Source organism: Solenopsis invicta, chromosome 3 (genome assembly GCF_016802725.1).
Source record: "Solenopsis invicta isolate M01_SB chromosome 3, UNIL_Sinv_3.0, whole genome shotgun sequence".
Classification (NCBI taxonomy): Eukaryota; Metazoa; Arthropoda; class Insecta; order Hymenoptera; family Formicidae; genus Solenopsis; species Solenopsis invicta.
In genome coordinates this window covers 20,533,111-20,548,207 of record NC_052666.1, presented here as the reverse complement: position 1 = coordinate 20,548,207, position 15,097 = coordinate 20,533,111, and the positions used below count along the sequence as shown (strand labels likewise).

Sequence of the window (15,097 nt, the reverse complement as noted above, 5' to 3'; positions counted from 1 at the left end):
AGTAGATTTTAGGTATATAGCTCCCAACAGGTACGTACAGCTTGAATAGTATTTCTCTCATAAATTGAAAATTTTTTTCTCTCGAAAGAGCTATTTTTCGTTTACCTGAGATCTCCGGATTTTTGAAACAAAAATAGAAATGGGAGAGGTTGCAACATGGATACTTGTTTATTCGATATCTTGAATAATCGTGAATTATACAGTCAATTTTAGATCTTCAACCTGGTTCGAAAATTAGAGAAATAGCCAGTCAGTTTTATATTCAAAAAGTTCGCCCATTCGCTATTGTGGCGAACAGACTTTCTCTCAGCCGAACAGGACGAGATCGAAAGATCGAGGTATTGATCGTAAGCGGCTTGGTTTGTGGGGCTTTTCCTTTGTGTCGACGATCGTCTATTGGCTGCGCTCGTAAGTTCACACCTTGGCATAATCGGCGTGTTCCGATGAGCGAGATTTGGCAACTATTACGCTTGACACTTACACCCCACAGCTCAGCTTTTCTTTCATTCGAAAGACGACTATTCAAAAGTACCTACACACACCAAAGTCGTGAATGTACGTGAATGAATGTCCTACGAGCCTAGATCATTGTCATATCTCTCCTTATTTCCTACTGTTCACCACGTCTTACTTTATCTGGTTAATCTGACGAGACAACGCAAGTAAATAAAGCGAATAGAATTATTATTACGATTATAGGATTATTATTACAGGATTATTATCGCATTGCCACACGTGGACTGAATTTAGATTCGAAAGCACTCGAATGACTTTGTTGACGAACAAAGTCTTTTGTGCTTCATATATTTGTAAATAAAATATTGAATTTGCCTTTTAGTAACTGCTACGTTGTATGTAAATGTAAAGGGCTACTCTCCTGATTTGCCATTTAAATCCTCATCCCGCGAGAAACTTTTCGAACTCTTACGTGCGAAAAGCCGTCTGCTTTTCTTTAGCGGTACGCACGCACGCACGCACTCACTCATTCACTCACTCACTCACTCACTCACTCACTCTTACGCACCAACACGCGCGCATTAACGCGCGTGTGATGTGCAGCTCGTATATACGGGGGTTCCATAATATAAGTTCATCGCGGGCGCGCTGATGCGTACGTAATCCCGTGGTGCTTACCGATAGCATCACCAGGGTTTTATTTTCATTATTCATTTGTTCGGCCTCTCCCCATAGACGGGCCCGGAAAGCTTACACGTATAACCCCATGTTTCTACGTCGGTTTAATCAGATAAAACCCTGCCGGCGAAAATCGGCGGGCGCTCCGCGGCATGCGGCAGGCCGTTTTCGGTTGACGCGACGCGCAAAACGTGCGTTTGGACGCCGCCGCGCCGCGCAGCGCCGATTCGTAAGCGCAATGCGGTTTAACGTGTAATGAAGACAGATGTCCGTTACGTTATATTGATATGGTAAGTGAGGCATCGTTGATGAGTGGTCGAAGAGGGTTGTCAATTATTTCGCGACAATGCTGTTGCGAGACGCGATTCGCGAGTAAATTGAAAATTTCTAGCCCAAATCCAATGTAATCAAAATTATCTATCGCGTGTTTGCTGCATCGTATAATATCCTATTATCGGACGTGCGAAATAAAGCTCTTTCTCGCGATCGATAATTATTCGTTGATTACGTTAATTGAATCGGTGTGATATTAAGCGCGATATTTATGCGATAACTTGAAAGTAATTGTTGTTGTATATCATGTTGTATAACGCGTGCGAAAGTTACCTGTTTACGCTGGGTGTACACTCGTAGCGTGGCTTTTTCCGCGCATACACACCGCGGAACTTCATCAAATTCTTTAATTACCGAGTGAAGGATGATGTAGGAAGCGTGAGAGTCGCCGCCGGAAGGGCGGGAGAGAAGAAGCGAGGAGAAATAAGAGGAACGTAATTAAGGGATTAGCTTAGTTAATGCAGACGCTGGCTTAACGAATCGTAATGTAGAGGGCTGTTACAAAAATATGTTTCGCCGAGCGCTAAGTCAGCCGCGCTTGATTAACGAAGTGCATGTCTCGGGAAATTTTCCTGTTGTTCAGAAAAACTTACGTACATGTGTAAAAGAAAAAAAAAAGGTAGAAACGCACGCGTGCATAGAGTACTTACAGATATAGGTACGTCACGGAGTGCTTTAATAAATGGTGATTAAATTAGAAGCGTGCTCGAGTTTTATAAAACAGAGTGAAATATTTTATATATCTCGTTAAAAATATCTCGTTAATGATACTTGGTAACATTTCTCGATATCCGTTACGATTTAGCGATTTGAAAATTTAATTTGACACATTCCGTTAGAGATAGATTTACTCGAGCAAATGCTTGTACAATCCGCTTGGTTCTCAAGCGCGGAGGGATATTGGTTGTCCCAAGGTGTCGATATATCGTCTCGTTCGGCTAAATACTCGGAAGCTAAGTATCTCCGGACCGTCATCATCGGGTAGGAGCAATATCGCCCACGCTGTTTTTCCAACAAAACGCCACCGCACGGTTATCCGGGTACGTCTTAAGACGGGGATAGGATCTTCTTCACGGGCCCGAAACACGATATTCCCCGACGTGGTCTGCCCACGTGTTTCGCATTGACCGTTAAAATTCGCCTCCGCACGCTCTCGCGATCTGTCTCGTGTGCTGGTAGGCGGTGTATTATTTTTCCACCGGCTCTCGCCAAATTGGCTCGCACGGAATCTCGAATTACGGATATTCGACACCGCCGCGCGAGGAGGGTAGAACCTCTATCGTTTATTCCTCCTCCTCTTCCTCTTTTTCCTCCTCCTCCTCCTCCTCCTCCTCTTACCCCCCGTTTCCCGCGGTCCATGCCTGCTCTCCTGCATGGCGGAAAAAATATTCCGCAATGTTCAATCGCTTTACTCGCACTCCGGCTGGAAAATGGTGCAGAGTTCTCGCCGGTTCGAATTGATGTGTTCCGATGTACAAAAAGTTATATCGTACGCGTTTGGAGAGCGGCGATGTTTTTCTCGTTAAGTTCAGAGACAAATGCGATTTTTCAGATAAACTGAGCTACTACGTAAATAGTGGTATAAACGTATAAATTTATAATTTTTTAAAATTGAATTTTATATCATGTATATATACGGGAATTTTAGCATTCACAATTCACAATTACGTTTTGTTTTATAAGAATTAATTTAAATTCTTTTATAATAAAAAAGAATGGTTCTTGTACGATATAGAAAAGTGTAAAATAAAACAATGCTACAATTACAAGTAAATTAACAGTAATGGATAATCAGGGGCAAACAGGTAAAGTCTACGTGTCATTCGTGTATTCACGGAAAAAAGGCGTGTCGTCATAGAATTAAGCGGAGTACTTACGGGCGTGTAAACGCAACATGGAGAGTTATTGTAATCGGGCTTCCGTTCGACGGAAGGCGCGGCGCATCTCTTCCTCAGTGATTTCTTGCGCTCCTCTCTCTTTGCATGTTGTGACTCCCCCGGTAATACGACGTCCTCGCCCGTGGGGGGGACTCTCTCTTTCTACTCGGGCGTAACCCAATAGGTTCTCCCATAGGAAGATCATACTTCGATACAAAGGCTGATCGCTACATCGCACGCGATCACGGTGCACGTCACGTAAACTGACGATCTTCATAGCACCATTTGCTGGCTCATCGCATAACACGCCAATATTGCGCCCCTTCTTGGAACGGAACGCGTAACGCCCTACACTTTAACGTTTCATCAACGACCGGTATATCGGTGAGCGCATACGAAAGGTCTCTCTCTCTCTCTCTCTCTCTCTCTGATGGGATCGCTAGCGCGATTGTCCTCATTGCGACGTAAGAACGAATCGTTATGTTACAAACATTAGCGTAAACTGCGAGGGTGATCAAAAATATCTCTTTTGGATATATCGCACAATATATGGGTCATCGACAAATATACAAAGCGTAATTTTCTTCTTACGTTTCGCGGCAGACTTGAAGAGTTTTAGACTCGATCATTAATAATCTGTTCTCTGAAGCGCGCGCGAACAACATACTCGAGAAATATCTTTTATTATTTTTCAAAGACGGTAACGTCGGAATGAAACTCGCATTCAGGGTTGACTTCGATTCTAAAAAAAGGCTTTTTTCTTGCCCGTCAATCGAAAGGTTACCGGGAACGGAACCCGTTCTGGCGGAATCTCGTAGCATTTCAATTAGTTGCGTGCGCGTTCTCAAGATGCCACGCACGATAATTCGTGCGTACGGCCACGCGTTGCCGCGTCGTTACGCGGAAGAGAGGATCTTGCCGTCATTCAGGGCAAATGAGCCATTGCGTTCTTTGTATCCGCTTTGCTTTTGTGCCACGGCAACGGACGCGCCGTATGGAACAAAGGTAAAGGGGTTTTCAAAACGCGCCGATTCTTACTGGCTATTTCTTACTAAAAAGAAAAGAGGCACGGCCGTTTTATTCGACCACAGAAGTTTTTATTATCGGACGCTGAGTATACTCGAATACTTGATCATTTCAATTCACGAAGCACGAGAAACTTTTTTTTTTCATTCGATCATAATTCACTTTGATATATTTGGACACGCGATAATTCATCATCGGCGTAAGAACTCTGGAACTGATTACTGTAACCTTCGAAAATTTTTATCTTATTGTTAAAAACGCTTAAATATTTCAAAGAAACCTGATTTCCACATCGTTTATTTAAATCAACGTTTGTTCCTATTTACATCTTACGAACCGACATATTTCGTCAATGTGAAAAAGAAAACAATAGGGCAATCTTTTGGGACGACTTTCTCGCATGGTCATCGCAATTACGCTATGGTATATTATTACTAGGTAACCGTTACAACAAAGCTTTTCGAAAAAAGACTCGTTGAAACGTCTGCTGTTAGCCCGACGATTTTTCCGTCCACTCGTCTGTGTTGTTCTTTCTCTTTCCAATTTCAATTTGGCTTCATTCTTCGTTGCGTTCGTGCGTCTCGGACACCGCCAGTATTCGGACCAGATCATTGTTCGACTCGACGACGTTTTTGTACGTGACGGTATCCCCATTCCTTCCCTTGAAGCTCCATTGGTTTATTGGCCGTTTGAGGAGGACCAAGAACACGGTGACGATCATGGTAACGATCAATATCGCGAGGCCCGTCCACAGGATCGGATAAATGACCGACGAGTCGTATTCACATTGTAGCTCGTAGTTCGGTATTTCAGCCAGAAGTTTGGCTTGGTGCTGATCTGGTGTGTGGCATCTGTCGTACAAGTTTAACAAAGTGGTCAGTTATATTTCTGTAAATCTCGGTATCTTTCAACAATAAAATGTAGTTAAAAATGCATTGTGACAGCAATTATAATTGATTCTATCTTTTTTTTTTTTTTTCATACCGCTGAGATAAGAAACTTTAATATATCATTAGAAGGATCGAGTTTATCGTTAACAAGATGTGATCTCGTGGTATAATAATAGGCTAAGAAGTCTTAGCCTTTCTCTTCATGGAAAATCTCGAGACATCTGAAGAAGTAAAGTTGAAGCTCGACGAGCAGTGCACGATACGAGCACTGTCATTTTATCATTTTACAATACATTTTCAACGAGATGAAAAAGATATTTGTTACATTTAGTAAAAGATTATTATAAACAATCGTAATAAATTTGAAAAAATTAAAAATTTTTATTTATTTTATACTTTTAATTAATACTAAAATAGCAACTTGTACCAACTGAGAGTAACGTTTTCGTCGATATCTTACCTGATGTCCCGACTAAGATTCTTGGTCTGGTTCGTCAGACTGATCCATTCCAATTTGCAGTCGCACTGCCAGGGATTATTTCCCAATTCGATGACGGGTATCCGTTGCATCAACGGCCGCAACTCGACACCTAGAGTTTCTAGACTGCAATCTTTTATTGAAAGGCGCTGTAATCGTGGCAGCACAATGCCAACCTGCGGCCAAAAATCAAGTTGAACTAATTGTTTGCAACCGATCATCGATAATATTTCCAGACTGGTCAAGTTTTTCAGATCGTTCAGTGGCAGCGACGTCAAGTTCGGCATGTGATTCAGCCGCAGTTCTTGTAGCTGCGGTAGATTCAAGTTTTCGAGACTTGTCACTTGCGTGCCGGATAAATCTAACTCTTGCAAACTTGTCGGTAACTGATCGGGTATCGTGCTGATCGGGTTCCAAGACAGATCCAAAATCGATAAATTCGTCAAGGTCTTGAAGAAATCCGATGAAAAATATGGCGCGGATATAAACTTCAAATCGAGGTGTTTTAATGCCCTCAAATTCCAGAACGCGCTTTCATGTATTCCATCCCCTATAGGATTATGGGACAAAGACAAATACTCGAGAATCTGAAAGAAAATTTTTGATATAATATATATACATATTTTCTAGCATATCTTCACCATAAATGTACGCGTAAAATGGCAAAAAGATTGATTTTACAGGTAATTTTCTTTAGAGAAAATTTTTAAATAAATTATCAAATAAAGTTACCGTTAGGTGTTGTAGCATGGTCTCGTTAACGACAGTGAGCTTGTTGAAAGAAAGATCTAGTATCTTCAATTTCGGTATCCGATCGTTGAGAGCATTGTCGTCGATGTACTCCAATTTGTTGTGGCTCACGTTTAATATTTGTAAATTGTATTCTTCCTTGCACAAGAAGAAAAATCGTTGAAGATGATTCTGAGACAAATCTAGCGTTTTCAGTGTCTCCAGATTGGTGGAGCAATCCAGAAAACTGTCGAATTCGTTCCCCCTTAGATTAAGATCTGTTACTTCGTGTAGATTGATCTGGGTTTGCATTCTAATGAAGAAATCTTCTTTCTTCAGTTTCCGAAATGAGAGATCAATCTGCAATGCAAGTCCCTTTTTAATTCACTTATTCGCGTAAAATGACTTTATATCATTATTTGAACACGTGTAAACGGGTTTTGACAATATGGCAACAAATATTTTGTTAATTTATTAGCGTTTTGCATATATGTACATGTATATCGACAATAAAAAAGGCATGAAATGTTTCATGTGAAAAACTTTTCTCGAAATATAATTTCAGAGCGCGAATTCAACGCGTATCAGCGCGTTTAAATCGCGGGAAGCGATTGTTCGCGCAAGAAAGCGATGAAATTTAAGAAAGCGATAAGCTGATATTCAACCGGAAGCTGATATTCGCGTCAGAAATAACGAAAGTGTCACTGGGTGGCCCGAAAATAACTCGTTCGTCCACGAGCGACGATGATTTGATTAGAAGAGCCGAAAAGAGTCGTCGCAAAATTAAAAACCAACCCACCGTTTCCTTAGACGCTGAGACGAACGAAACGATGATGATGAAAAACGCGAGCGATCCGGTCCACATCGTGCCAGGTGGTAGCTATCTGATTAGTCGATTTTTGGAGTGATTCGATCTCCGACGCACTTGATCGACCACCGATCGACCGATCACACCACCAGGACCACCAGCGCGAACTATGCCTCCCGTACCACGTTCCGACGGAATGGCAACGAATTCATCCGCGACACTCTCTGCCGAAGATTGCAGTGTCGAATTAAGAGGGGGGTAGAAGAGTTAATTGCATTATAATGCATTCCGCACTTCGATCGACAAGACATATATACATACACACGCTTCTGGTTAAATCTGCGTCGCTTCAAATTACGATTTTTATCTTAATAGAAATTTTTCTTGCGATCTAATCTCTCAAAACTACATTATCACATACAACATTGATAGAAATATCGTCGTTTTAGCGTCGATTCATGTACGAATCGGTAACGAAATACCATGATTATCGTGTAATTTAATTGGCAGGTAACATTTAGTTACCTATACATTAGAGGTGAAAAACTATCAATAGTGGTTTATCGGTTGTGCGATAATTACTTTTATAAATATTGATAATTATCTCTACCTCTTATGTATGGCTACAAATCGATAAGGTTTGAACGTGATTGAATTCACGTATTGAGTTATAGTCCCGCAAATATATTTTTTTAAATAAAGTGAGACGTTGACGTCGCGAAAGTCGCGACGTTAATTTAATCCGTTCGCGGTCAGAAGTTCAGAATCGCCGAGGCTAACGCACCGTTCTCTGATAAACTAGCGATTACGCGAGTCGCACGCATCGTAAATTCGTCCCAGACCAGCGGTCCAGCGATTGCTACTTCGTCATAATTAATTAATCACACATATTTTTTTCAATTTATTAAGTGACATTCAAGCGATATCTTTTTATTCGTGAGATTTATGGATCGTTAGAACGTGAGTTAACATTGCTTCTCGTAACGAGACTCGTGCCCGAAAAACGTTAACATATCTGCTCTGCCATGCTTCGGAGAATAAAAATACGAGCTAAGAGCGATAAACCTCGCTCTCCGTGCCGCGCGTTAGACAACGGCGATAATGTTATTCATGCATCTCGTCATGATTAATGTTGTAATTATCGGTGGATCATACGTAAAATTATTTTTGAACGTTATTTTCGAAAATTTATAACTTTGAAGAGTAAAATTTGATTATAAATCTATGCATTATTTTTGGAATTTTACGTGTATACATACATACATACATACATACATACATACATACATATATACATATACATATATATATATATATGTATGTATGTATGTATGTATGTATGTATACACGTAAAATATATATATATAGATTATAGAGATTAGAATGATAAAAGTTATCATCACCTTTTTCAAAGTTTTATGATATTTTAGAGATTATAATTATTTACATAATTAAGAGGATTATTTTTGATGGTATAACACAGTTTTGGGAAATTAATTCAGATGAAGAAATAAAATATATGTTGATATATTTTATTAATAACGTTTAAAAAAGAGAGAAATGTAACATTGGGTAAATTCCGAGATATTTGATGCAAGCTTTTTTTTAGCAAATATCGGCTCCATTCGATGGGAAATCAATTGTGTGAAAATAATATAAACAAAAAGCTCATTAAAAGTCAGACATATGCAGAGCCGTATCTTTTTTCGCGCCCGTGACGGATAATTGCGACTGCATATCACATACTTAGTAATAATTATAAACAGCGTTCCTGACGCATGCTGCGATAACAAAGGGAAATCGTTCACTTTTTCGGGGTTTGCGGTGTGCTGGTGGCCTTGAAAACCAACGGGTTCGACACCCGAAATATGCTGGGCAACATTGTGGCTAACGTTCCAAATACCTCCTCTGACATTCCCTGCAAGTGATAATAATGATATTGACGTGAGAGAGTGGAATCTTTTTCCTTGTACACTTTCAATCTCAGATTACGCTTATCGCCGGACTTACTTTCGGCACGAGAAACTGGAGATTTTTCAATTCGGCTCCACCCCAGGACGCCATCTCAATCATAAAACCTTTCACGCATTTGAAGACTAGCTCGGCCCGCTTCGTGCACCAGGCGACCGTCATATCCTACGGTACGATGAAGATTATTTATATTTTTCACCTAATTATCTAAGAATTATCCAAGCGATAGGTTACCTCTGACATTTCATGGACGAGCAGCACGGGTATTGTCAGTGTTGTCACGTCGTTGCAACACGCCGTTTTCAGAATGTTTCGTAATCCCAGAATAGCGGGATGTCTCGAGTTGATATCGCCTAAAATTAATATCATGTTTAACTTTGTAATCCGTTACACAGGAAATTTATAACTGGCAATTATTTACCGGATCTCAAAGAATCGTTGACCACCATGTGGAACACTACGTGAACTTGCGCCAGATTGGAATGTCTTGTGATAAAAACGTCGCCTGTTTGCAGACTCTTGCTCGTGGTTGATTTTTTCGCCTGTAAACAACACGTACGATTTAGTATGCCGATATTGTCAACGATATATTGTTAAATAAAATTTATATTCGTTTACGTGGGGATCGCTTCCTTCCCTATAATGCGCCTGCCTCCATGCAACGGCATCCTTCACGTCTTCTCGAATCTTTTCCAATTGCTCGTCGATAGATGGAAAATGAAATTCCGTGGTTAATTGACATATCGAACATAATTCTGCAATGATATGATATCATAAAAAGCTAGATAAAAAGCTAATAAAATAATTAATAAAAACTATGTTAACGTTATATAGAATATTAACTCTCGAAGTCTATTAGAAAGCACCTTTCGTTATTCCGGAATAACTGCCTAAATGATTATCGCTTAAGAGAACTAATCCACAGAGATCATTCGAGTACAGTCCTAATGCTGTTTGCAATCGTTGAGGCGTTGGATCCATCCTAAATTTAATATATTTTCCATCACAATCGATCGAGAAAAAAATTTATATTATCAAAGATATTAACGAATTGATATAAATGTGTTAATGCTTTGGTAAAAATTATTAGACGTACCCGGACTCGCTATTTTTCGTACGACAAAAATCGAGCACGTCTCCGGTCAATATGCGTATGTTGTGCATTTGTTTCATTTGAGATCCCAAATGTATGGTGAAGCTTTCTTCTAACAGAGGATAATCTGTTGTCTGCTTCTCTTCGCTATGAACGAATTTGTCTAAAGCCGGACGTAACGGCGGCAACGGCACCATAGGCGAACCCCTATTGCGCAAGAATGATTTTTCTTTTAGCTCAATGAGACTTTTCCTTTTTCTAAATTGATTATCGAAACACGAAAAAGAAACCTACATTGGCGTGGACACCATACTGGTCTGTTGTTCTTCGAGCAGCCTCATGATCCAATTTCGGTACTGTCGACGTTGATCTAATCTCAAAGCATCAATTTTGGATCCCCAATAACCCTGCAACAAGCTCTGCTCCTCGAAATGACGACCGGCCATGTCGTTTATGGACTTTTCGGTAGATCCTGCTTCAAGAGTTTCGACGGCAACGCGCATTTCGTCGGTTTGTCTGGAATTTATGTACGATCCTTCTTTCCGAAAAAAATTGACATTTTCTCTTTACTTTTATTTTTTTTTTATTGAATAAGATAACTGATAAATAATAAACTGTTACATTTTTTTGAGTGTTTATATTTCTATATAACTTTGTATATTTTTATGCTTCATATTTATTAAGTATATATAGGTGAAGTACATATTAAAAAGTGTAAGTAATGGAAAGAAGAATCGTACTAACTTTTGCGTGAGATGTTCATAGTCAGTATCCCTCATTTGAATTACTTCAGTAACATCCCGTCCAAATTTGTGTTCTGCCTGCAGAATTGGTTCTAAAGACGGAGAATGCACTAATCTGTGATACGCTGCGGCAAATAATTCCTCATCTGTGGTCCCAATAGGATCGGAATATTCTACTGTCTTCTGCTTATATATTTTCTCCCAATTCTTTATTATGTCTTCTAAATCCAGATTGCCTGCTTTGGCGGCTTCGATAAGTTTCTCCGCCTTTTTATCATGAAACTGTAGCGTAAGCTCCTTGATGTTATGTTGTAGGGCCTCCAACAAATCTGATTCCACATAACACGGCAGTTTGAATGATGACATTATACGATGCATCAATTCTTTTATGGAGCCGTGATACGGTATTTTTAATGGAATTTCCAGCGTATATTCTTGATTTGTAGTACATGTCGGAAATTTATAGACAAACGTTTTCTCAACATATTCTTCTTCTGCTTTATTCATCGTCTTTAATAATATTTGTTTATCTGTAAATTTGGTAATAAATTTATGAGAAGTTGATATGTAAAATTACATTATACATTCTAAGTAGTAGAGCGAAGCAATCATATGATTAATAACCGCGATTAGAGTAATAAATTGTACATAATTAGCTTTTATCAGTATGTACATGAGATATTATAAGACTCGAAAAGAGTGGTACAGTTATTCTGCTTGCGAAGGTCAACTTTCGCAACATTCGGGTTAAAAGGGCAAAGATAATTCTCAGTAGCAGTTTCCGATTATGTTTATTATCTATATTTATTTCAACGATAGCGGCAGTCAATTATAAATTAACTTTAATTGACCACAAATTTGTACGTTCATGTAACATATAAATCCATCAAATAAATCAAGTAAATCATATGATAAAGTTTGTCATGTAAAAAATCTGTAAAATAGCATCCAGACAGTAAACATCGAGTACTCTTGCTATTTGAAATAAGAAAATGTTTTTTCAATCAGCTTTTATTTTAATTTCAGTTCAAACATACACTTGATAGATCGTGAACGTTTTCAATTGTAAAAATTTAGAAACAAAATAGAGCAAAGTTTTTTTTTTATGTTAAGACATTCAATCGTTCCTGTTTTATCGATTTACGGGGGCGCTAGTACGAGTTGCAATATGTGATAAAAAAAAAAAACATCAAAATATTGACCACTGCACAGTAAATAAGTTCATGCTAATTTATAGCGAATTCGGTTGGACGCACTAGTGCGCACATTAAAACCGCCGTACACTAATCGACGAACGATATGTATTAATATAATAGCGATTTCGGCTGGGACACACTGGTTGCACATTTCAGGTGTCAGTGCAACTTTTATGTTTGGCTAGTCAAATAATGCAGTCCCTCAATGGTGCCAAATGTTCGTCTGGGTTTGATACACCTCATAAGTGCACATTGGGTATACACAAAGTGGACCTGAGAAAATAATCGGAGCCAGTTTGTGTGCCACCAGTTGTGGCACACCGATGCGCCTCAGCCAAAATCGCTATAAATATATAAACAGATTAAATTGTGAAATACTCAATCAATATTTTATTATGTTATTTGGTAAAATAGATATATATTTTATCATTCAAGATACTTATATTTTATTTTTAAGATTAGATCAGTGTACCATGGTTTTAATATGCACCAGTGTGCACTAGTGCAGTCCAATTGAATTCACTATTAGTTTGTACTGTAGGATAATTCAGACACAAATAGAAGATTTTCACAATTTATTGGAATATTTATATATCAAAAGTTACAGTCAAATCAGAATTATTTTTTTAATTATATAGATTTATATACATAATAAAAAGGAAAATTAAATAGAAAAGATTAGAAAAACTAAGGGAATATTCTGCAGTAATTAAAAGAATGTTTTCTAAAATATCTTGGAAAAGATGCTCCACTAATGTGTTCATTAACAAAAATGTTCTTTTAAAAAATAAAAAATATTTATTTCAAATAATTCAAATCTTGTAAAGATAATCCAAAGAAAATTCAGATATTCTACTTTTAAATGTTGTCAATGTTTTTGATTGCATATTGAACGTTCTACTGAATTCTTTTATATCTATTTATATTTTTATATTTTATATGCTTTTGTCTTCACAAGATTTTTTCGATTCACTGTGCTTGATCATTTGATATGTATTTTTCATGTGTTTTATAACCAATAGTATTATAAATACTATAAAAAATACTATAAAAAATGAAAAGAGACGTATACTATGATGATGAATTCACGTACTGATACTCATTGTTCTATTGGTATTGATATTCATATATGACATCCAATTATCATGTTTCGATTGTGATCAACCTGTTAATTTATTCTGTTAATGAATATAACCTCTTTAACACACACAGGCTCTTCGCACTATCATCAAACGATGCAATTTGACGATTTTTAAAAAATGGTTTCTTAAATAAACCCGAAATAGTAATATTGTTTATTTGTCACGTTTTTCCAGTAATTTGAGAACACGCTATCTACGTAACAATCAACAATTCTTTACGCCCTCTCTTCTCTACCATTCCTTTCCGACAACTTTTTGACAATTGATGCGTTCAAAAAATACAATAGATCTGTTCTTTTATGTTTATTTCCACCAATGCAGATTAATAGCGTTTTCGACTCGACTGCAGTGGGTTTTAATCTAGGTTCGTCGCCATTTGCTGGAGTCATCCAATTAAAACGGACAATCGTTCATTCTAATTGGACGATTCTGGCAAATGGCGACAAACCTGGGTTAAAACCCACTACAGTTGAAAACGCTAATAAACTCGCCGCAGGTAACGTGTTTCATTGGACGTTTCAGTACGCGCTGTTTCATTAGGAAGTCTGTAGCGAGATTCTGTAATAAACTTTTTACAATAAGCTATTGGTTGGTGTCATAAGTCATAAGCCATAAGAATTGATCAATCACAGTCGAATATTCTCTTTAGATTTGACTGTGATTGGTCAATTTTTATGGCTTATGACTTATGATACTGACTAAAGGTTGGTTTATGTAGGCCGTAACCGCTAATTTATGCCGGAATCTGTAAGACATTGACCAATCATAGAAGATTATTCTTGTATAAATCGATTATGATTGGTCAATTTCTTACAGATTCCGGCATAAGTTAGCGGTTACGGTTTGCATAAACCAACCTTAATAGCTTGTTGTAGAAAGCCTATAAGAAATTGACCAATCATAATCGATTTATAGAAGAATAATCGACTATAATTGGTCAATTTCTTACAGATTCCGGCACAAGTTAGCGGTTACGGCTTACATAAACTTTACGTCCCGGTCTACAATAGGAGTAATAAGCTTTAAAGGTGCGAATTCATACAGCGATAAATCGCTGGCGACTTTCCCCTTCTACCTCGATTTTCCCCTTCTACACATACTTGTGCCGAATTCGTCGACAAATCGTCAGAAGTTCAACTTGGTTGAACTTCAGCGACAAGTCGACACAATCGTGAGCAGTATGGAATCTTCAAATACTAGTTTAGGAACGGATACGTGAAAAAAGCTATGATCCTGACGGTCTTTTAAGTATGGAGCTACCCAATACTGCTTTTTTTTGTAATGCCGTTTCTCTTGTGTTTTTTGCAATTCCAACATTATAGCAGTTGTAATCACTATTCGTCGCTTTTTAATTGCTCTTGCTACTGCTGTTCCCAAAATATTTGCGCATTCAGCAGAATACAACTTATTTGAACGTATTGTCACTTTCATTTTTCTTCACTTTTCAATTTCTATTAAAAATAATACTTATTACTCTGTAATTATTAACTAATAATTTACTGAGTTGATTGCGCCTATTGACACTAAAACGCCTATTGCGCCTTTTGCAGTTAATAATTACAGATTAATAAGTATTATTTTTAATAAAAATAATACTTATTTTATTTTATACTTTTTTAATACTTTTTTTATATTTATTGTATTTTTAGTCGCTAGCGATTTGTCGCCACATGAATA

At 38.0% G+C, this 15,097-nt stretch overlaps 2 protein-coding genes across 3 annotated transcripts; both read right to left on the bottom strand.

Annotated features, from left to right (window-relative positions):
* Positions 1-4,638: 4,638 nt before the first annotated feature.
* LOC105203944 (vasorin) lies at positions 4,639-7,504 on the bottom strand. The gene is made up of 4 exons (XM_011172880.3): positions 7,267-7,504; positions 6,471-6,827; positions 5,721-6,325; positions 4,639-5,221 (listed from the first exon to the last, which is right to left on the bottom strand). Exons 1-4 carry the CDS (start codon positions 7,330-7,332, stop codon positions 4,927-4,929), a joined length of 1,323 nt encoding a protein of 440 aa, XP_011171182.1. The 5' UTR covers positions 7,333-7,504; the 3' UTR covers positions 4,639-4,926.
* A 1,379-nt stretch (positions 7,505-8,883) lies between these two features.
* LOC105203943 (protein C12orf4 homolog) lies at positions 8,884-13,699 on the bottom strand. 2 transcript variants are annotated; one of them, XM_011172879.3, is made up of 10 exons: positions 13,372-13,699; positions 11,084-11,612; positions 10,634-10,855; positions 10,343-10,546; positions 10,113-10,228; positions 9,865-10,001; positions 9,668-9,788; positions 9,481-9,599; positions 9,286-9,411; positions 8,884-9,193 (listed from the first exon to the last, which is right to left on the bottom strand). In XM_011172879.3, the coding sequence occupies exons 1-10, from the start codon at positions 13,412-13,414 to the stop codon at positions 9,080-9,082; spliced, it is 1,731 nt and encodes a 576-aa protein (XP_011171181.2). In that variant the 5' UTR covers positions 13,415-13,699; the 3' UTR covers positions 8,884-9,079. The 2 variants fall into 2 exon arrangements, with proteins under 2 accessions (XP_011171181.2, XP_025994888.2); XM_026139103.2 differs by having other exon boundaries at positions 13,474-13,699.
* Positions 13,700-15,097: the final 1,398 nt, after the last annotated feature.